The 23225-nt window shown below is 42.3% G+C and overlaps 1 protein-coding gene across 1 annotated transcript in view; it reads left to right on the top strand.

The window, feature by feature from the left end:
• The window catches only part of CDHR1 (cadherin related family member 1), a 43318-nt gene extending 20677 nt beyond the window's left edge, over nt 1-22641 (top strand). The window contains exons 10-17 of the mRNA XM_027649529.1: nt 216-316; nt 1936-2139; nt 5196-5348; nt 9639-9803; nt 11920-11987; nt 14522-14750; nt 15627-15881; nt 21781-22641. Of these exons, the coding sequence (XP_027505330.1) occupies nt 216-316; nt 1936-2139; nt 5196-5348; nt 9639-9803; nt 11920-11987; nt 14522-14750; nt 15627-15881; nt 21781-22338 (1733 nt within the window). The 3' untranslated portion in view covers nt 22339-22641. The remainder of the gene's footprint in view (nt 1-215; nt 317-1935; nt 2140-5195; nt 5349-9638; nt 9804-11919; nt 11988-14521; nt 14751-15626; nt 15882-21780) is intronic.
• Nucleotides 22642-23225: the final 584 nt, after the last annotated feature.

Here is a 23225-nt window from a genome sequence, read left to right as displayed (position 1 = left end):
ACTCACAGGAGCAGAGCTCCAGTGAGCCATTCCTAGGGGAGGAAACTCTTTTTGGCCCTCATCTGTGTTTTCATCTCACTGTGACCAGTCGAAGAAATGCTTCATTTTTCAAAAGCGGCAAAGATATGCTTAATGAAGTGTACAGTTGATTGCTCATGCTTGTTTCAGAGAAAGAGAGTGTAACATGTAACTAGAGCATCATGGTTTTATTGCAGGAAGTGAAGGTTCATTTGAAATCGGCAACACAACTGGAGCCATTTCTGTGATAAAAAACCCAAATCAGCTCAAGAAAGAAGTGTATGAACTAAAAGTTCAGGTATGTTCTGTGACCACTTTAAGGCAGCTGACCTTTCCTGTTTTAGAAACTACCTCCTGTATTTGAACAGAATGCCTGGTAGTATAAAACAGAACAAATTTCTTTTGTTCCTTGGCCTATTTAATATCTCAAATTACTTCTTTCAAATGAAGTCATCTTGTCCTAATTTCATCTCTGAGTCTAGAAAATCAACGTCCTTTACCATCTGTGGATATCTGTTCTCTGTGTTTCCAGATTTTATTGCTAAACTGGGAATTAATGTCTTGTAATCTCTGAATGATAAGATAGGTAACAGTCAAATCTGTGATTATGAATAGGACTGGGGAGATCATTCAATATCATATCAGCATCCATTCCTGAGGCACTGATCAGCCATGTACATGTCCACACTTCAGTGAGCTAACACCTTGATGAGCTGGTATCCCTGTGACAAGCTGCATTATTTTAAGCAATTTCTAAAGACAAAATATTTAAAAATGGAGAGTTAAATTGTGAAGACTAGAGTGTACAGAGTAGAGTAGTGTGTAGAGTTAAATTGTAATCAGTTTTCTTCAGCAAATGCATATTATTGTCATGCTAAGGACAATATTGTCTAAAGGCAACTTTGAGGCTTTGCACATTGCCAGAACTACTGTAGCATCCCCAAGGGCACTTGCTTGCTACTGGGCTCAAGCAGCATGTTGTACCTGGGAGATCACAGAGTTCTCATGGTCTCAGTTAAACTGAGGCACCATTCTTTGTCTATTCACACTGCTTTACTGTAGTCTGCTAGTGCTTCTCAGATGCAGGATGAGTTAAGCCCTTGCAAGCTTTTCTGATCTCCTAATTATCTATGTGGTGACCCAGAGCTTTTGCAGGCTACAAAATCTACCTGAGGAACAAAAAGGGTGTTGTATTACCCAGTAAAAAGGCATGTTAGAGATAGCTGTTACTTTAAAAACATCAGCCAGAGTTTCTGTCCTGGCAGAAGAAATGTCTTAGGTTCAATTCAGTGAATCAGGCTGCATGTTGGAGTTGTTGAAACCCAGACAGATTTGATATTTTGGTTCAGAAAAACAGCTAGGTTTGCCTGTCTGTCTAAACTATATCCAGTTTAAATTAAGCTCATCTAGAATTGTAAGTCTAAAAAAAAGTAAGTATTTTTTCTTTTTTCAAATATTTACCTAAATAGCCCAAGTAGAGTTTTTCTCAAAGTATTCAAGACTGCAGTCCTTGCAGCAACGTGACAATGAACTACTTGTGGTACTATAGTAAATTTAAACATTGTCTTCCTTTTCTATTCTGTCAACACTTTAGGCAAGCAATTACCTTGCCTCTATTGGATTATTTGTTTTAAGAGAACTGTTTTCACCTAGGATGAGTTACTAAGCTCACTAAACTAGGAGGAGATTTTTTTTTCACTGGGGCTTTGTTGGGACTGGTTTATTACCATAATCTTCTAATCATCATAAACTTTAGTGTGAAATGGACTGAGATTTTAGAGAAAAATAAATCTGTGAACCTTTGAACGAGCTAGTGTGTTAAGGTGATTTGTACATGTGGAAAAATGCCTGAACATGAATCTGAGGAAAAAGAAAATACCCTCATAATTCCTTTCTTTCTCCTCCTACCTGCTGCAGGCATCAGAAGTCAGTCAGGAAGGTGACACCTCTGAGCACACTTTTGCCATGGTGACTATACGTGTAGTTGACCTCAACAACCACCCACCAACGTTCTATGGAGAAAATGGTCCCCAGAACAGATTTGAACTGACCATGTATGAGCATCCCCCAGAGGGTGAAATCTTAAGGGGATTGAAGATCACAGTCAATGATTCAGATCAGGTAAATGGACTTTCACTTTTCCTGTCTTATTTTCTCAAAGACTAGAAAGAGCTGTCAGATGGGGAAATGTCATTTTAGGAATTCAGCTATTTCACCTGCATTCCCCAAAAGCCTAGGACAGACACAGTAGTTGTAGAGTCCAATACCACAGAGAGCCTGGACCAAGAAGTATAGTTAGTCTGTCATATACTGTCGATGACAAGGGTGGTCCTAAACCTGCAGCCCAGTTCTTGTGGCAACTGAAGTTGAACAGTCCTTATGAACTTCCCCTAAGTATTGGTTACATTCAATTGTTGCCAGTGTAATATCCAACAACGTACTTCCTTTGGCGATTTACTTAGAGGTTCCAATCCCTTTAGTAACTTCACTAAAGGGAAGATGTTGTTTGTATCATCTCCAGCCCCTGCAGGAAACAGTATAGTCTGTACCCTTACATTGTTTTTATTACAATATGTTGTCCTTCTGGCCCTTATGTTACAGTCAGGGTCTGCAGTGCATGCTTTGATAAATCATTCCCACTGGACTGATATTTTTAGGTAGTCTTAAAAATTATGCCAGAGCCAAACTAACTCTATCCAGGTAAAGGAAAAGGAAAGAAGATTCCATCCATCTCAGCCTGCTGTCTAACTGACCTGTGATGCCGGTAGATACTATGGTGATGGTTGCTATAGGGATCCCTAAATACTGTATGAATGACATCCATCTGAGTTAGCCTGAGGTTAGGTAGTGACAAGAAAAAAAGCTTAATGCTTCTGAGAACTATATTACTATTGGAAAGGGCTCTCTTCTATAACTGTGCTCAGTATTGTGCTGGTTTCATGGTATTGTACTTTATCAAACCCACTGGCTTCTTCCCCCTCCCTTCTGCTGCTCTGCAGCAAGCAGATAAATGACTGCTTTCAAAGCAGTGCTACGTCTATCCTGCTATTGTCACAGGGCCTGCTGCTGCAGAAGGAAAGAAACAAAACCCATCTCTTCCATTTAGAGACAAAATATATATATAGGCTGACAAAATATTCAGGCTGCAAGTTAGGCTGTAAAATAAGCAGAAAACATTGATAAATACACTGTATAGATTTCTTCAAGAAGCTTCCTAGTGCAGTGTAAGGCGTTGCTCTAGAGGGGATGGGTTGCTTTTCTTTTAAGGCAGAGAATGCAATGTTTTCCCTTCCACATAAGACGAGTGTGTAGAGAGGAAAAAAAATGTTTCTGTCACAGCCATTATTGACTCTTCCTTTTGGGGGAGTGGATGGTACAGGAGAGGAGAAGGAAGCTGTGGGCAAAGTCTGGTGTAGGCCAGATGGAAATGCCATCTTTACATGCAAGAAAATCAGGCAGAAATTTCTCCCCCAGACCTCTTTGACAGGCAGAGCTCAGGGCTCAGTGCTGCTGTTCCTTCAGTCCTTCCTGTGTCGCATGGCTGTCTGCTTGGAGACATTGTCTTGCTCTGAGCAGATCTGGGTTCAGTGGACATCACTGGCAGAAATCAGTTATTGGAGGGAGGCAGTTCTCTTCCCATCCCATGCCATCCTTCTTCTAGTCATGTACAGTCCCAAGTGCAGAGGACTTTCTGTGGTCAGACTGTCCACTCTTGCCATCAGCACTATTTTCTATAGATCAGAAGCTCTGGTATTGTGTGTTTGGCTTTAGTGTCCAGCAAAAGAGAGCCTGTTGTCATCTCTGTAGCTGGGGACTGGGTTTGTGTGACCAAACAATTCAGACCACTGAGTTTGGATCCAAGGTCATTTTGTTTCCCTTAAGGGATTGCTGCTGAATGCTTTTTCTCTTGACATGAACTCAGGCTGCATCCAGAGTTGCTCATAACAAGCCCTCCAGGGATACAGCTGAAAGTAGAGTTGTCCTGTTTGCAAGTTATTATTAGAAATTTTTCATCTCAAGATTCATGCTAGGGGGAGAACATGACACCAGCCAGGCAGTGAATCTGTCTGTCACAGTGTGAACATGACATTGTTTGAGAAACTGGAGAACTTAGAGTTTGGTGTGGTGGGCTCAGCTCATTTTCCCATCTTCTCTGTAAGGCAGAAATATAAGAATCCCCATTTCATCTTCTTTCATGTTCCAGTTTGGTTTAAGAGAATCAGTCTGACCATCTGGCTCTGGCTCATTCTCCCCAACTTGCATACAAGTGGTGGTAACCTTTTGGATACTGCTGCTTCCCATATTCTTTCTGGCTAGAAAGTTTATCTCTGTCATGGGATTTGGCTTCTCACTTCACCTGGAGCTGACAAGAGTGTGTGTAAGATTTTATTCTGCACAAGTGGAGGTCCTTTCCAACCCCCAGGTGCATCAACTTCCAGAAGGTTTAGTGCCTGCAACTCTGGGCTAGTTTAATCCAGTCAGTGCAAAATGTGGAGCGTCACCTCTGTTTGGAAATTGCATGTCTTTGTGACTCTGCATCTTGATCATCCCTAAAAACTCCCAGGATGTGAGTTCTTAGACACAGACCAAACACTGGAAGTGTGCAAGGCCTGGTGGATGGGGCTCTGAGCAACCTGATCTAGTGGAAGGTGTCCCTATTTGTGGCAGGGGGATTGGAACATGGTGAACTATAAGGTCCCTTTCAGTGCAAACCATTCTATAAGACTGGGTTTTTTAGGGTTCCGTTGTCCTTGCTCAAGTACTTCAGTTGTCTTTCCTTAACAGGAATGAGGAAGAGGCAGGACTTGCCTGCTGATGTGCATGTGCTGTCATCCCTGTCACCTGCAGTAGCTCACAGTGTGTGGCACGAAGCCCAAGGCTGCTTGCCACAAGATCCCTCTCTCAGCCAATCCTACTGCAGGTTTTTCCATTATGACTGAAAGAATAACCAAGCTTGTCAATCTATTTTAAGAAAAGCTGTGTCTGTCTTGTGACCAGGGCTGGAGGGATTATACAACTAAGCTTCTTAGCAGTCTCTTCCCCAAGGGATGGAGAGCAGAGGGCTCTAAGCAGTAAGACCCGTTCTTATTTTGAACAGTTTGAAGAATCAGAGCAATCTAGGCTGTAAGAAATGCATAATTCACTGAAAACCATGCTGTATCTGCTTTTGTTCACAGGGAGCCAATGCTAAATTCAACCTCCGTCTTGTTGGTCCTGGTGGCATCTTCCGAGTCGTTCCCCAAACTGTCCTGAATGAGGCTCAAGTTACAATAATAGTGGAAAATTCTGCTGCTATTGACTTTGAAAGTTTCAAGGTGTTAACCTTCAAGGTACTTGTGTTTTTCAGGTCCTCTTAGTCAGTGTATCATTATGGGTATGATGGCTTCTGTATCTGAGGTTATTTAGCTTCTTAATCCATCTGGAGCTCTCTGATGCATTGTCAGTGACATGATATTACATGTAAGGGAAACTCATTTCTGCCTCTGGTTCATCACCTTCCCAAGGTTTAGTGGATGCATCTGTGGACTGATTTAGTCTGGTCAGTGCACAGTGTTGATTTTTATCTCTCTCTGGAAACTGTACATGTTGGTGGCTCTGAGTCATTCTAGACTGAACCCTGAGGGTGTTATTTCTGCTCTCACAATAACAAATACACGGGATGAAATCCTGATTTCTCTGGAGCCAGAACTTTGCCTGCTTAGTGCTAAGTAATTTGATGCATGATCATACTTTTGAATGCTGGCAGGCTGAAGACCCCAGCTGACTGGAAGATAATTTCCCAAAATTGCTCACTGCCTTTGTCAGAATCTATCTATGTTATGGCCTTTTGCAGGCTGACCTGAGGCTCACCCGTGCTCTAAACCAGCCATGCAAGAACCAGCTTTCATCCAAAAACTGAAACCTTCCATTATCACCTTCCCTGATGGATTCTCTGGCTCATCAACAAGTTAACTAAGTAGTCTGGTTTTGTGTCAGCTGCCTCCGAACATCAGTGTAGATGGTTCAGTTCTAACCGCAAAGAATTGCATAGACAATCAGTTTAAAAAAAAATGCCAAAATTATCAAGTTGAGTATTAACATATGCTGGTTTTGTAATGTACAGAAAGTGGAATTTTTTGCACGGTCCAGAAGCCAAAATTCCTGAATTTTGTGTTCCCCCTTCCTATATGATTTGCTTTGTGTCCTTAGCAAGTTTCGCTGCAGTACGTTTCACGTCTCCTCTTGTAATGTTCCTTAGCCATTTTGAGCTGCATAGGTTATAGATGCTACAAAAATATGAGGCGTCATTACTGTATTAAAGTGAAAGATTCTGAAAGGGCCATAAAGTGCTACCAAAACTAATTACAATAAGTGCACATTTATTCAGGTTAAACTACTGAAAGACCAGCAAAGGAGTTACACGTGGCCTCCTCGTGAATACTAAAAGAAATCAAAGTAGTTAATGTGATTTCCATGAATACCAAAAGAATTAATTACCAGAAAATGTATATATATATTCTTGTAGCTTAAGCAGTTTTTAACTTTTTTTTTTTAATGAAATTATTTCCACTGGAGAAAGATTTTCAGAAAATATTTCTAGTGGAGACCTTAAGGCATTGCTTCAAAAGTGCAGCCTTTGTCTAGATTCCAAATGGAGAAGGTGCAGCTGGATGATATGGTAGCAATATATGGTAGCAAATACTTTATAAAGACCTCATTGCTGTCTTCATTTTCCTGAAAAGTTCAAATCACTTCCTACCCAGTTTCAGCTGCTAATGTAGTAATTCTGGTTAGAATTTTGGATGAAATATTTTAATATTTCTCTTTAATGTGTATCTTACATAAGCTTTGAGAAGTTATTTTCAGAGGTTTTTTTCCTGTAAGCAATGATCCCTCTCCTCTGCTTTGTTTTTGAAGAGTAAAATACCAGAGTGGAATTAAAGCTAATTTGACTGGGAGATGCACTGAAAAACTTCCTGAAGCAAAGGCTACTAGAGAAATCTCTCTTCAGTTTAGGGCTGGCTCTTACATGTAATTAGTAGTCAGGACTTCCTTCATTTTCAGCTGTCTAGGAGCTCGAGTAGGTTTCCCAAGGTATGGCAGCTATGGTAATTCATATGCATCCAGCCTGGCCTCTTAGATCTCAAGTTCCTCTGTCACGGGGGCCAGATATTGCTGTCCCATCTTGTCATGAGCTGACATGCTTTGTGGGCCAGACCTCCTGCCTCCACCTCCTTCAGTTTAGAGTACATTGTGCCTTGGCAGGAGCCTGGACCCTCACATCTCCTGCAGATGAGGCTGCCATTATCTCCAATTGCCAAATCAAACTCTATTTAAAAATTTACCTGCCACTTATAAGATTGCCTGTCAGTTTGCTCTTCTGGATATTGAGTTAAAAGTTGATATGTAGTCCTGCAGAGTAATAGTTCTATGCTATTTTTTTTTCTCTCTGGATAAAACAAATAACACAGATCTGCATAAGATACTGCAAGAAAATAAGCTGACAAAAATTCCTCTCTGAAGGAAGATGTTTTCAGCATGTTGACGTAGCTGGACTGTGACTGCTAAAAGGAGAGGAAATAAAAATTAATGTAGAAAACAAAGTAAATAGAATACCTCTCATAAGGTATTCTAAGACGGACTGATCCCAGCAGCAAAGATTATTTCACTGCAGATATTATAATTTAGATATAGCTCCACATGCACAATAAGCACCAAAATTTTATCTCTGTGCTGCTTTAGGAGCTGAGATTGCTCATGAGGAGATTTTTGCTGATGTGTGTATAACTGTCCCTTCAAAGATTTCTTTTGCTGTAACACCACCTGAGACTCCCAAACACAAAAGTTAGCACAGAGATGCAGTGACCAGGCTCGCCTTTTAGAGCAGATGTGTCCTGAGTAATCACAAGCAATCCTTCGAGATTAATTTCCTCAAGTACCCTTTCACACTTTATTTCCAACCACTATAAATGTTCACACAGCAGGAACAGCCCTAGGAGATGATACTGAGATAGCCTTTTCCCTGTCTACTTAAACTGCTCCCCACCCTCCCTGTCACCTCGAGATGATAGAGGCATTAGAGTCTGGCAGAGCAGGGACTGGAGCACAGTGTGTACCCCCAGGCTAGTCAGCAGTGCCACTGCTGTTGAGCGTCACATGGAGCTGTGCCGTGGTGAGAAAAAGTCTGAGGGCCCGGCGAGTGATCAAAACCCGTGCAGCCAGATTTTTCAGCTGAGCCTGTCATGTCTCAGTTAGTGTCCTGCTCACCAATCCATTACTGGTGTGCTGTCACCAGTAGGGTCCTAGAGTCCACATGCTTTCTGTTAACTAGGTCTCTGCCCAGTCATGGAAACCAAACATTAGACCATGGTTCATGGTGTTAGTCATTTGGATGCAGCCAGGACAGAGCCCAGGACTGATGTCCTAGTGCTGACTCTGTGTGATACACACACTCAACAGGGACAGACACCTGGGGCAGAGCTGTGAAGGTCCTGGTGTCTCTCTGTTGCTGAAGCTGCTCTTCCTTGCTCAGCCACACACCACCTGAGCTTGATGCTCTACCAGATCAGGTGTCTTACTGAATTTTTTCTGTTAAACTAAGAACAGGAGACAAAACATTCTGTGCTAAGTAGCTGAAGTCCTATGCTTATCTGTGGCTTTGGAAGTGACTCACCAAACATTTGCTTGGGTCTCTTCCCAAATGAGGATGTGAGAGCTCAACCTACTGAGAACTACCACACGCCAGATGCCTGGGTTATCCTCTTCCTTCTCTCTGGTGGCTGCTCTTCCCTGCATCAATTAGCCGTGCATTAAGGGGCAATGTGAGAACCCAACTTGCTAACCAAACAGTGCCAGCTACCCTCAGCTGAGGATCATTTAGGCCTGTCACTAGCATTAAGCTCTGCTGACAGCCAGCCAGAACATCCATGCTGCTGGCTTCTCCCCATCCCTCGTTTAGCTGTATGTGGTTGCCTGTCCAGTCAGACGAGAAGAGTTAGGAGAATGTGGGATACCAGAGTTCTCTGTTCTCCTCAGAGATAGAGAAGCAATTCAAAAGCCCCCGTGGGTATCTGATACAGTCCTAATCTGTGTGAGTGAGGGTAGAAGTCCCAAGAAATCTGATAAGTAGGAATTCTCACAAACCTTGGGAAATGGGATTCTGCTGTACCTGCCTGATGCTTGACCATCCAGCATTTGGGGTAGGGGTAATGCTGCTTCCAAACATCCCAGAGCACTGGTTCTCTCATCTCTTTACCCTGTTTGGTGTGGTTTATTGTCCTGACTTCTTTCCTGAGGAAGAACTTGTGCTTCTTCTGCAAGAGATCATTATGAAATTTATGTGATTATTCAAAATAATTCAGTGCTCATGTCTCCCTAATTTCTAGGAACTGCCCAGGGATGGGTGTTTGCTTCTGTTATGGCTTTTCCAGCTGCGTTGGTTAGTTATGACCAGTCACATCTGTCACATGAAATCTAATATGCCTAGGCCATATGCTGACCTAGCTCATCATCTCCCTGGGTTTGAGCTGTCTGGTCCAACCAGGCTAAAAGGCACCAGTGAGCCATGGGTGGCAGAGGAAGCTCCTTAAGGAAAAAAACAATAGCTGCTTTGTACTGACTTCCTGGTTTTCTCTCCTTAGCTTCTTGCAATAGAGGTGAACACGCCGGAGAAATTCAGCTCGACTGCTGACATAGTGATTCGCTTGCTGGACACCAATGACAACGTCCCTAAGTTCTCCTCTGACTACTACATTGCCAGGATCCCTGAGAACTCTCCAGGGGGCTCAAACGTTGTTGCTGTTACAGTAAGTTTCATTCACCTCTTAAGAAATGCTCTCTTCTCTGTGTTTCTGTGAAGATTGTTCAAGTACCTTAAAAACAGTGGGCAGAGGCAAGTAGCAAATCCTACTCGCTATTCAGCTTCCAGACTGAACTCCAATTCCTTTCCACACACACACACAAAAAAAACACTTCTGGAAAAAAATGGTTTTAGGCAAACGTTTTCCAGAACAACAAATTTACTTTGGTTTTTAATTAAAGGCCATCTGCTTTTAAGACAAATCACATGGCCTGTGAGTATTAAGAAGGCCCCAGTCAAATCAGTGTCCAGTGGGAAGATTCAGTTATGGCTAAGCAGAATTGGATTTACTGGATTTGCTTACTTAAGTAGGAGTAAAAAGAAAACAACATGGCTGCTTAGTAGGTATTAGTCTCCTCCTCCTGGGAGGAATCTGGCTGCTAAATGCATAATTAAACAGTTAATGAAGGCAGGAACATAACATTAAAATGTTTAGGGCTGGGACAAACATATGATACATATGTAAGTGGGAAAAATATGCTTATAGATTTTCCAGTATCTCACATTTTCATAGAAAGTAAGTTAGGGTGTTACATGGGCCCTGTGTGGTGGAGGAACATTTCCAGCTGTCAATGTGAGCTGTATCTCTTTATTGCAGCTGCTGGGACTGGAAACAGATCTCATGTCACACAGGCAAAAAAGCTGCTGGCCACTTGGGGGTCAGTGGGTGATGCAAGTCACCTTGCACAGATCTCACGGGTAAGGATGGTGGAGGCAGGTTGCCAGAGATCTCCAGCACAGGTTGGCTACAAATAAGAAAGAAAATTAAATAATCAGAATAATAAAGTGCTGAAGGCAAATTTTAGGGATGGAAGAATCAAAAAAGAAGTTGAACATAAACAGTGCAGAAAATATTATTAGAGGAAACTAATAGGAAAGCTTTAGAAAACAGAGATTCTTAAACAACACTATCTTAGAGGTAAGAGGACTAAAAATTTCTAGGAGGTGGGCAGCAAAAAAAAAGCAATTTAAAAAATGTTTGCAGAAACAACAAAACTAGCCATTCTGAGCCAAAGTTCACAAGACAACATAGCTCAGAAGTCTGTGTAAAATTTAGTCATGGGCTGTCAACCTGACCCAGATTCACAAATATACTTGAAAAACCGAGATGCTCCAAGTATGCAGAATGGCAATTCTGGAAGAAGCCCCAAGTGTGCAAATGTTTTAGGAAAAGTTAGACAGTACTAAAGTCAGCTGCGGTCAAAATGGCAAGGTGAGAGAATCTGGCAAGCTCATGCCAAAGAAGAAAATGACATCAGTAGGGATGCAGGTGTGTTATGTTAACCATGCAGGAATCAAAGACATTGTTCCAGTTTTCAAATATTTAAACAGGAAGATGAATAAGCCACTGCCACCATGAGTTTTGATGGCCAGATACAACAGTATAATATAACACCTCCTCAGAGCTATCAGAGAGGCAAGAGCTTATGGAAATAGCTGCTACCAAATCAATAGCTTTCCTAATCCTGAGCTAAGAGAGGAAGCCAACAAGAGTATGAAACAAAGATATCATGTGGCATAGTATTTGCATTACTAAAAGTCACACAGGCACAAGAGTGATTAAAATATAAACAAAGCTGAAATACTATGTATAGATTGAAACATTTGTTATGCATTACTTTAAATTAAATCAATTAAACAAGCAGAAGCTTAAAAATACTCTATATAAAGTAAATAATTTTGCCTAGGGAATATTCATTAATGTTTAACTGATAATTAGGAAGGCTTGAGAGCGGGCAGTGTGTTCACGTGGTTGAGATCATCTCCATCTCTATCAAAGGAGGATGAGGTAACTGTGGATGGATGGGGCCATCTAGCGTTGCTCTCCCTGCCAGAGCCCCCAGGCACCAAGGACAGGCGGCATCTGAACAGCATTCCTAGGACTGGCAGTGACATCTCCTGGGGTTAGATCGTGCATATTTGCTCATGCGATTTCCCACTAAAAGTGTGATGACAAAAAGAGGGAAAAGCATTTGGGTTTTTCATGGCCTGTTGTTAAAAGGGAAATGAAACATTTAGTTTTGCATTTCAGTAAAGGATGACTCTGTTTTCCTTTTCTTAAGGCTACAGATCCAGATTCAGGGCTTTGGGGAGAAATCAAGTACTCTATCTATGGAACAGGAGCAGATCTGTAAGTAATAAATAAATAAATGAAAATACATGATCTCTAAGCAGAGTTTTTAAGGAATTTTAGAAAAAGCTAACATGGTCGTTCTTGACCTGCTCATTTCCAAGGACATTTATGCCATGTTCTTTGTGAGTTCTCTGAAAACAACAACAGAAGAACTAATGTGATCATTAAACATCTGCTTCATGAACCCAAGGAATTTTATCCACAAACCCCCAAAGACACATAAGGCAGCTGAAGTATCTTATATACAGGATTTTTTCAATCACTATTTGGAAAACGCCTGTAAGAGAAAGAAGAGGGTTTGGCCTAATTGTGAAAAGTCAGTTCTGGGAAAAAAAATCCCTTGTTCTTTCCTCTTGCCTGTCCATATGGCTGTACAAATAGTTCAGTTTCAACTCTTGTCAAAGTAAATCAAAGAAGACAAGACATTCAATAATATAAACTTCAGCTTTGGCGGTCAACTGTATTGGATGTTATATTTAAACCTAATAGTCCCGCATCAGGGAAGAAAAAATCTGATGCCTACTTGATTTGTTAATGATGCCTACCACTCTCTCACTGTCCTTGGGGACAGTTCTGGGGGATAACATTTCTGTCACTGTGTCCATCCCAGCACAGTCCATCCCAGCATCTGGCCCATTGGCTGGGGCTCCCAGACATGGCTGGCATCAGTGGCATGGCTGTCACAGATATTACTGCTGGATCCTGCAGCTCCTGGACGTGGTGGAGCTACAGGGCAGAACGCTGGAAATGAATGAGCTTTTCAGGCATTCATCCCCAGAATCCGTTTTTCTCTGCACGTTATCCACAGGGAGCTGAACTCTTCTTGTAAAGGTGAAAGCCGTTTAGGAGACACAATCAAAGTCCAAAATCCAAGATGTTAAGGGTGAACCTCTTCTGTAGCCAGAAGGATACACATATAGGAGCATTTCCACGATGGATTATTTTCAGCCTCTTCACTAAGTCTTTAAGCTAGCTGCTAACTGCAGAGAGACAAGCAAGAAAAGGTCATGTCATGCAGGCAGACCTCTTAGGTTTAGAATGTAGCAGCTGGTGCAAAGAAGCTTGTGAAGGTTGTTGACAAAGGATTTAGGAGAAAAAATATAAGTGCAACTTTATTTTGATTGGCATTATGGGGATGCTCAGACTTGCTGCTCTTATGCTGTTGAATGAGGAAATCATAATGCGAAGACTTTTTTTTTTCCTTCTAAAGTATTCTTTAATTTTCTTGTGCCAGAATGGCATAACTCTGAAAGTCTGAATTGATTTTCTAGTTCTAGCATCTCCAGATCTGCTAAACACACAGTTTGATGCAAATTTGAGAATTTCAATTAGAGGTATGATGGTTTATGTCTTAGGTGTTACATCAGTGGATGTGCAGTTACACAGGCAGAAAAATGAATTGTACTACAGTAAGATAAATAGTGTTAACTGTTGAAGATAAAAACATTATGCTGGTAATTTTATCTTGGTAATCCAAGCTGCCAGTGGGAGTGTTTCTATTTTTCCACTAAAATGGGAGTGATGAGAGTACTCCCTGCATGGTTAGACTGGGTCCGGTGCTAAGGAGGCATTTAGCACAGGCACTGCCTCCTACGTAGAGTTTGCACAGCTATTTCCACCTCCAGGTCTTGGCTCTCATCAAAATTTGTGTCTGTATTTAATAGGGTAATGAGAATAATTGAAGATTCTGGATTACTAAGTGCCCCTTTTATAATCACTTTCAATTGGATTCACGGTGGGAATACAGAAAATATTTTGTTATCCTGTACATTAATCAAAGGGTATATAAAAGCTTTCATCTGTTAAAAGCCCTACTGCTTAGAGTCTACATCAGCAGTCCATTTTAAAAAGGCACTGCATTGGTATCTTCTCTATAAATCCAAGCTTTGGGCTGACACTTTTGACAGTGTCTCAGTAATTACAAATGTGTAGAATTGAACTTGAAACAGATAAATCTGAACACCCACTCCATCCCAGTGCCAGTCTATGGAAAAGTGATTATTTTTGGAGAAGATAATTTGCCCTGCGGTTTGGGAGATTTGAGAGCAGACATTTTTCTTACCCATTCTGAGAAGAGCTTAACTATGATATGCAGCACACTTCCCTTAGCTATCCAGGTGATATAATAAATCTTAATTTATGCAGGACACAATCTAATACATTGTGCTTTTAAACTGAGGGGGGGGAAGTAAAAATAGGCTTAATGTTTTAATGCAAGGAAATCACTCTGGGAGAAGGCCATCACACCGAGCATTTAGTGAGGACAAAGACTTTTAACAGAAAATGCTGCTAATGCACAACAGATAGAAACACACAAGACACTGATAGTTCTCTGATTTTCAAACCTAAAGGAACTAGACAAAAAATAGGTAGAGCAAAGGATTTGGAAAGATCAGCCAGACAGGAGTTAGGTGAAGAGAACCAGTCTTTGGGCACAGCATTTCAGTGTTTACAGCCCGAGGCAAAGTTGGGCTCTAAGTATGCATTAAGTGACCAAAAAACCCAAAAGTCTTTTCTTGCTTCTTTTCCAGGTTCCTAATCCACCCATCAACAGGCATAATTTACACCCAGCCCTGGGCTGTGTTAGATGCTGAAGTGAACTCAAAGTATAATTTCTATGTGAAAGCAGAGGACACAGATGGAAAATACAGCTTGGCTGAAGTGTTTATCACTGTGCTAGATGTCAATGACCACTCTCCGGAGTTCAATGAAAACATCCAGGAAAAGACGATGATCATTGGGTCACCGGTGAAGATAGAGGTGAGGGACAGCACTGTGTGTCACCAAGCAGAGTTCTTTGGAAAAGCCCCAGCTCTGCTGTTTATTCTGAGGGGTCATGTCTGAAAGTTGGCTTTTCCTGCAGCTTTATTTTGCACATCCATTTGGTTGTAACAAATGGATTAAAGTGTGAATTATTGTATTTACAGGCGGCTGAGAAGGAGAAATAAATTCCATAGGCAAAATATAAAATTCTGTTATAGTATTTGAACTATCAGCTGGTGGAGGATTATATAGCAATCATAAGTCCAAATGAGTGAATGAAAGTACAAGGTTTTGAATACTTAACCTTCCTGACACCCTTTGTACTCAACCACACAACTTATTTCCCTTAGCTTTGTAGAAATGTATTCATTGATCCAGCGTGGAACAGAAGGTAAAAAAGTGCAATAACAATTCACAGGCAAAGGAGCAGAACATCCCATGTTACACATATTTGAATGCGTATCGTGAAGCCTGATTGCACGACATATAATGTTAGTAGGATAAATACCACAGCACAAAAATTAAGGCAGCTATAGTTTATGGCATGAAGTTAATTCCATTGTTCTCTATCACTTCACATTTGTCCCCCACGCTGCGTAAGAAGTTCCCCAGCAGTGGACCATTTGCATTCTACTGATAGGTTATGGTTCAGTTTTTTCTCTGATTTTATTTAATCTCAAATAGAAATCACTTATGCAAAAAGAACTCTAGTCCTGCTGTTTTTCACTAGAAAATGTAGAATAGCTTCCAAGATAAAATAAAACCAGCCCAGTCATGGCATGGATATTATCAGAAGTGAATGCTCAGAAACTTTTTGTCCTCAGGCAAAGATACAAACAATAACACCTTTGTTTTTCACACTTCCCCTACCAGGCTATAGATCAAGATGCAGAAGAACCCAACAACATCGTGGATTATTCCATCATGCAAGCAGACCCAGCCAACGTGTTTGATATAGACCAAAGCACTGGGGAAATCAAGCTGAAATCCTATATTCGTTCCCTGGACATCATCCACAACATCACAAAAAACAAAGACTGCATATGGTCATTGGTGGTACAGGCCAAAGACCGAGGCTCCCCGTCCTTCAGTACCACGGCAGTTCTGAAGATCGATATCACAGAAGAGGTAAGCAAATGTTTTAGAAAAATCCTCACGTGAGATAATCCTTGAGAGGCACCAAAGGGCAGACATTGCTTGCTCCATTTCTGAGACTTTCTTGCTAGCTCTATTTTGTAGTTTCTAGAACCTTGTGGTGAATTTGGATTCTACAGCCACAAATGTAAAAGACGTTTTGATCAGAAATATTGTAAAGGTACAAAGGTAGGAGCATAATGTGATTGGAAGATGAGTTTCTCATATCTGATTGTTAGAGATAGATGTAAATTAAGGACTACAGACTCCTGAGAGTAAAGGTAAATCCTAACTGCTAAATTTTTGGGTGTTTTTTTCATTCAGGAGAAGAAAAAAATCGTTTTCCTTACAAAAAGTGAGTGGAAAGTAGCTGGGGCCAGAATGAAATAAATCAGACCAGTCATGCAAGTCAACATAAATGACATAGGAAAAATTAAAAAAAAAATTAAAGAAAGGCTTTAAAGTGCTTAGAATTTTGGATGTGAGTTTAATAACTGAAGTATTATTGGCAGATTAAAAAAGAAGACTCTAAAAGATAGCCCATGTAGGTTGAGAGTTTCCTTTTAGTCCAACTTTTACGTCAGCCAAAGAACGAGCAGCGATTTATGGTGTGCAGCACATGCTTGCATGATTCTTATTTATTGTAACCGCCTTACCATGCCTTTAAGTAGGTACCAGCAGGGAGGAAATGGACTTTAAAGTAGATGAGAAACACATCATTAGCCTGACAGTCTCTGGACCACACACATACTGGGCAAAGATGCTAATCTCATCCTACAGACAGCAGCTGGCCATCTCTTTGTTTGGTCACAGTGCTCCCACTGCTCCTTTCTCTGTTACAATCTTCCTCTGTTTTCTCCATCTCCTCTTATTCTGCTGTTACTCCTTATGAACCACATTCATATGAGTGTTCTTGTATAGAGTTCAGAGCCTGCTGCAAGGTAAAAGGTGTCCGCAGAGATCACTTGCGCTCATCAGCAAGATAAACTTGGGCACCAGCAATACAGGAGTATCTCCTGGTCCCTGATGTCAGTACCTGTCCCACCAGGACTGCCAGAGGACTTGGGTCTGCCCTAGCAGGGCATGGGGCTGGCCTGTTGGGGCCAGCCAGCCCTGTTGCAGGTGACAGAGCTCGGCATGGGCAGAGCTTGTCACTGCAAGGCTCTGCCACGTGGAACTGGGGGGCTGTGCATGTTGGGTCTCTGTGATAAGCCTAGAGATTTAGCCATTCCTACATATATAAAGGAAAAAAACTGCTTAACACTTTGTTTCCTCACGGAAACATAAGTTGTGGTGGGGTTTATAGAACAAATAAGAACTGCCGCCCGCAGCCAGCAGTGGGAGCACTTGACCTCCCTGCCTTGCTTCCAGGTTTCTCAGTGTGCATATTTCAGGAGCGCATGGCATCAGGTGGACTCAGGCACTGTCTCTGCTGTTGACCTTCAGCCTTCCCCGCCCTCCTGGATGAGCTCTCCATTAACATGTGGGGCTAAGGTACAGAGCTGATGGGTGCCGAGTGGAGGGAGGGTGCTCCACACCTCCTCTGCTGGGGGAGCAGAAGGCAAAGCTGATACTTTGGGATAAAGAGTTTCTTGGATTTCCTTCTAGTGCTTGAAGCAACAGCAGCACCTGATGAGAGAATGTGTCTTGTATGAAGTCCCCTCTATGCTTCCTCTTCTCCCCTCCAGAGGTACAGTTTACGCAGGAAGTGAGGGAGCGCCTCTCCTGATAAAGTCTAAAGGGAAGCAGAGAAGGCTGGGAAGACATGGATTCTTTTCATATACAGTTTTTCCTTTCTTCCCATGTTCTTCTCTATGCCAAGTCCCAACACAGAGCCTGAGATAGCAACAGCATCTTCTTTCTGTGAGTAGGTCTCTTCAGCAGAATCTGGACTACTAATCTGATGTCACATCCTCCTTAAGCTTTTGTACATGTCTCCATTACTTCTTCCATTGCTTGCAATGATATATGTTGGTTTGGCTTGGTTTGGTTTGGTTTTATCCAACAGCATCACATCCTTTTGCAGAAACAGATTTCAGTTTTCATGTGTGTGAGATGCAGTGCCAGTGTACAAAACCCTTGCTCACTCCGTGTGTCCCAGGGACAGTGTTTCCCAGTCACTGCTAACACTTTGTGAAGAAAACAATCTGTTAGTATAGGGATATTGCACACACACTCTCTCTCTCTTTCTCTGAGGCTCTTACAAATGTACATTTCATCCCCCTATGCTCCAGCTGTACAGAGGCTCTTATTTTGCTCTTTGGTGGACATTTATATATTACTGATTTTGGATAAGGAGGGTATTTTTGAATGCACCCTCTAGAGGTTTCCTGCAGTGTTAATCACAGTAAGTAATTAAACGGGCATATTTTCTAATTAACGTTTACCATTGCAATTAGCACAAGATTGTGCCCTTTGAGATGGATGCCTTGTGGCTAAGTTCAGCAGTAATGCACACCAAAAGGACCTTTTTCTCCTGGAATAATGCAGTGATAAAAAAATTCAGAGGCCTTTTAATTTAACTGAGTCTGATTTCATGGAAATTGGTATTGAGTGGCATCTGGTTATTTTCTATGCTTTCTCAACAGATTAAAAACATCTGCTGGAAAAGCCACTCTCTTTTCATCCTTATGTCTTACTCAGAAACCTGGAGCTGATCCTGAAGGTTGGCCTCATGAGGGCATCCCTCTGCCTCTTGACTCCATTGAGGTTCTGCAAATATAGGGGGGCGTTTATTTACACCTGTTCATGGACTGAGGCTTAAGTCCATATTTAGACGGCGTAATCTGTAGTTCTTAATAGCTTTGACCACTTATTTAGACTTCTAAATATAGCTGGTGAGTCTCAGTTTTAGATTGTCCTAATTGAAAGGTTCAACAAAAATCTTCTGTGATTTAACACAGAGATGTCCTCCTCTAATACTGACTCTGCAGCCATGGGAACTGTGGTTGATGACACTAAACAGCCTTCGCCACATTTGCAGAGCAGTTAGACTCTTCTTTCCACGGTTCCATGGACTTGAAAAAAGATTGCTTTGGTTTGAGAAGTCTTGCCCCATGCTAGTGTTTGTATTACAGAGTGATGTAAACAGAACTTTCATATATGGTGATAGCACTGCACTTTGGGATAAGCACTGCAGGGGCTGCTTGTGTTCTACCTCAGATCAGGAGTCCATCCCTGCAACAAGGCTGGAGCAAAACCCCAGAAATGCCAAATATGTGGATGTGGGGTCCTCAGAATCAACTGGTTCACTGTGCAGATCAGCTTGCTCAAGTCCACACAGCCTGAGTTGTCAGTAATAGAATCATAGACATGTTTAGATTTGTAAAGGCCTTTAAGATCATCAAGTCCAACTGTTAACCCAGCTCTGCCAAGTCCACCACTAAACCATGTCCCTAAGTGCCATATGTACAATAATCTGCAATAGCTTGATCTCTTAACAGCTTTGTCTACTTACTTAGACTTTTAAATATAGCTGGTGAGCCTTAGCTGGTCTTGTGGTTGAATAGCTCAACCACGCACCCATGTTGGGTCCAGCTTTTGGATACATGGCCCACTTGCTCTGCTCACTGCAACCCATGCATTAGGAAAGGTTCTTGAGAAGCTGCCACAGCAAATAATCAGCAGAGCATTCTGTGAGCAGTGGTATTTTAACTCCTGTGATGCCTGTTAAGAAAGAAAATGTTTCTTTCAGGTTCTGGCCCACAGAGATATGGCAGCTTTCATTTCATTATGTATCTGCTTTTGTTTTATGTGTGCTCTTTTATATATACTCTTCAAAATACAGCATGCCTCTCATGAAAAAACAGCTTCAGCAAATACAAAGTGACACTATTTGTTGACCCAGCTCTGTGGAACTGCTGGTAATTGACAAAAGGATGTGAAGGTGCTTTAAATATACAGGGTAGTGCTCAGGGCCAACCTGCTTCAACTGACTTGTCCAAATGTTCCCAGACTTTCACTATTAGAATGTGCTCAGACCTTTCTCAGAGCTGTTCTGGATATTAACTGACTGTACTACAGTGATGACACAGACAAGAACGCAGTTTTTTGGTGACAAATGCAATTCCCATAAACCTCTCTGAAGGCTGGCTAAGATGATGAAATTCCTGGCTTATTCCTCCTAGTTATCCTGTGAGTGTCACGGCCATGACAAGTAGGAATTCTCCCACTGTGTGCTTACAAAATACCTGATGTTTTTATGCAGACATTACAAAAGGCTAATTCTAGACAAAGTTCTGTATAGTACAGGTCCAGTAACTAGAAGAGAGGCTGAACCAGCTGACTGTTAATGGTTTTAGTTTTGGTATTAATCATCTCTTCATCACTGGAAGCTCTGAACAGGTGACAAACTTGCTGAGACCAGGGGTTGAAAGAAGCCAAATGCTGAAACTCCCCCTAAAAGTTTCATCAGTTTTTACCCCTGCAACTGTAGTACCCTAGCAACTTCTGTCTCATCCCATTTATTCAAGGGTTTCAAATACCTAGTGAATAATTATCAGTGAGATACAGCATCTTCTTAAATATATGTCATCTTTCTCCTTGTGTTGGTCCTGTGCTCTTCAGCCATCAGTGCCTTGCTACAAAATAAATCTTGACAACACTCATAACAAGTGGACTGATTTCAGGCCATGTACTTAGCAGGGTTTTATCTAACACTTAATTCATCTGACTTTCATGTGAAGTTAAGTAAACCAGGGTAGAATTTCTGTCATCTGATGGGATTTAAGTACAAAAAAATCCGTGAAATGCAGATCCGCAAAGCTGATGTGAATCTAAGCTCCACCAAAGTCATGGGCTGCTCTGCTTTTGGTTTCTAGGTCAGGTCCACTCCTAATCTATGTGCCATGCTGCTACCCTTTATTCCCCAATCAGCCAGGTGTTTATATGTGCTTCCTAACTTCTTTTAGTATTTCTGGATTCAGTTCAACATCTTTGCAACTGCTTCTTCTCCTGTGCCTAGTTCAACACTTAGCTCTCTTTATTTTATAGGCTCTCAATCCTATACACATTTCAGTCTAGTCCCCAGCTGTATTTATAATAGATACTGGCCTCTTTCATATATAACCATGTGAGGGTTGACCATTTCTCTTATTTTTGATATTTCCAGATCAAGTCCAGGGTAAAATCCTATATTTTAGGCCTCAAGAAGCGTCCATGGACAATATTTGGAATATGCATGAGTGGCGTCCTTTCCACCATTTCTGTTACAATGGTGATCTCCACCATCATGTACTGGAAAAGTGTGAAAAGATCCAGGCTCCACCCGCAGGGCAAAATCCGCAAAATTATACGGGGACCTCCGAGACGTACAGTGTGCTAACCTGGAAAGTGAACTGGCCATTCATTTGTCCTTAATATGCCATATGTAGCGTATGTCATTTCTTATTTCTTTTCTTTCTGAAAACAAAGCTCTTTAGCTCTACTCATCTCCCCTACCTCAAAGAGTTTTGTTATGTCTGTAAAAGAGTACGTGAAAACAGAATGCAGCACATACCTGCTAACTATTCATTTGTACACTGCCATTTTATAAAATGAAGTTTTCTCATATTCTTTTCAATGCCATGCTCAGTAATTGAGCCAATTATCTTCGTGCTCTGTTCTTGTAAGTTAAACAAGCACTATGGTGACATGCAGGAATCTGTCCTAATTTAGTGGCAATACTTCTGTAAGCTTTTGTGTTCAACAGTCATCTACCTCACAGTATTAATTTGCCCAGTCTCCAGCCCTGTCTAAATTCTCCACCCTTGGACTGGCTCTTTGACTCTCATGTTTCTTAGAGACAACTTCCATCAATCAGCCCTGCTTGTTACATATTTTGGACAAATGAAATTTCTGGGTCACTGTCTGTCCCCTAGAGTAAGTCATGTGTTTTCTTTGTACTCCTTTACAGACTCTTCACAAAGGGCCTATGGCCGCCTTTTTGATGCAAACTAAAGATAACCCCATGAAAGCCTTAGGAGTGCTAGCTGGTGTCATGGGCATAATGGTGCTGATAACTATCATGATCTCTACTGCCATGTTCTGGCGCAACAAGCGGTCCAGCAAAATCATGCCGGTAAGAAGGATCATAAAAAAGAGACAGATCCCGCCATCCCGGACAGTCAGGATGGAGTGGCTGAAGTTCAAGAGGCCCAGCAATGCTGCGGAGAAGTTTGTCGTTGAGGATGATGTCAAGAGCCTACCTGAGAACAATGAGAACAGCAACAACAACATCCAAGTTACCCCCGTGCCACCATCAGCCCCCTTGCCCCCGCCACCCCCTGCTCTGTCTCCTAGGAGCGATGCCCCAGGGTGGCGGGTGCCAACCGTGTCCGGCTCCCTCACTCCCAAGCATATAATCAAGCCACCAAAGAAGAAAGGTCATAGCAGCACCCACAATGCCCTCGTGTCAGAGCTCAAAATGAGGTTTGAGAAGAGGAACGCAGCTACTGGGGAGCCTCACATCTAGGTGCTCTCAGCAGACCCCAGAGACTGCAGACTGTGGCTGTGCATGGATGTATTTACGTGCTGTGCTCTTCCCCCTGTCTGTCAGCACCCTGTGAACCGAGAGCAGCTCCTCACTGTGATAGCCACCCCTCACCTTCCACCAGGACCACATGCTACAGAGTCACCGCACCCACAGAAGTGCTGTGGTCTGTGTCCAGACTGCAATCCCTTCAGCCCATGTCCCACTGCTGCTCCCTCCCTGAAGCTGTCTGACCATGGTGCTGAGTACACCAGCCACAGTCTCCCCAAGTGAACAGGGATTCAGACTGCCCCCAGTTTGGAGGTCTTTCCCCAGAGCCTGGGTTTTCAAACAAGATGCTCTGCAGCCAAGGCCCTAGAAGATGCTGCTTCTGAGCTGGTCTGGCAGGTGGGTTTAAGGTGTCCAAAATCCCATCATTTCAAATCCTAGTCCCACTTTTGAAGGCTGTGGCATGAGCACCGAGTCAATGCACAGGTCTCCTACAGCAGTGACACTGCCCTGTCCTCAGGGTGTAACAAGCTTTGCAACAGCTGGCGGAGTGATGTGCTCACGGCCTGAGTACCTTCATTCCCAAAAGGTAAGCGGGCAGACTTGGAGAAGTTCTGCATTTTCCTGCAGCTTATGCTGGGTTTTGCCAGAGTGCATTGACAAGATGCTGCACTTTGCTTCTGCCCCGGACTTGGCTGCTGAGGAGGAGACAGGAGGAGCTTTTCAGCCTTCCCTAGACCAGCTGGGGCAAGATTGGAGCACAGAAGCTCAGTAGCAGCACTCTCAGTACTACCTCCTTCTGACACTGAGCCCCAAAAAAGCAGGAGGAGAAGGACACGGATAAATCCACGGGGAAGACAAGGTAAAACTGAGAGTCAAAT

The sequence above is a fragment of the Corapipo altera genome, unplaced genomic scaffold, assembly GCF_003945725.1.
Source record: "Corapipo altera isolate COAL_440 unplaced genomic scaffold, ASM394572v1 53, whole genome shotgun sequence".
NCBI lineage: Eukaryota > Metazoa > Chordata > Aves > Passeriformes > Pipridae > Corapipo > Corapipo altera.
Note: the sequence above shows the minus strand (reverse complement) of the source record. Positions and strands in the feature narration are given on the sequence as shown.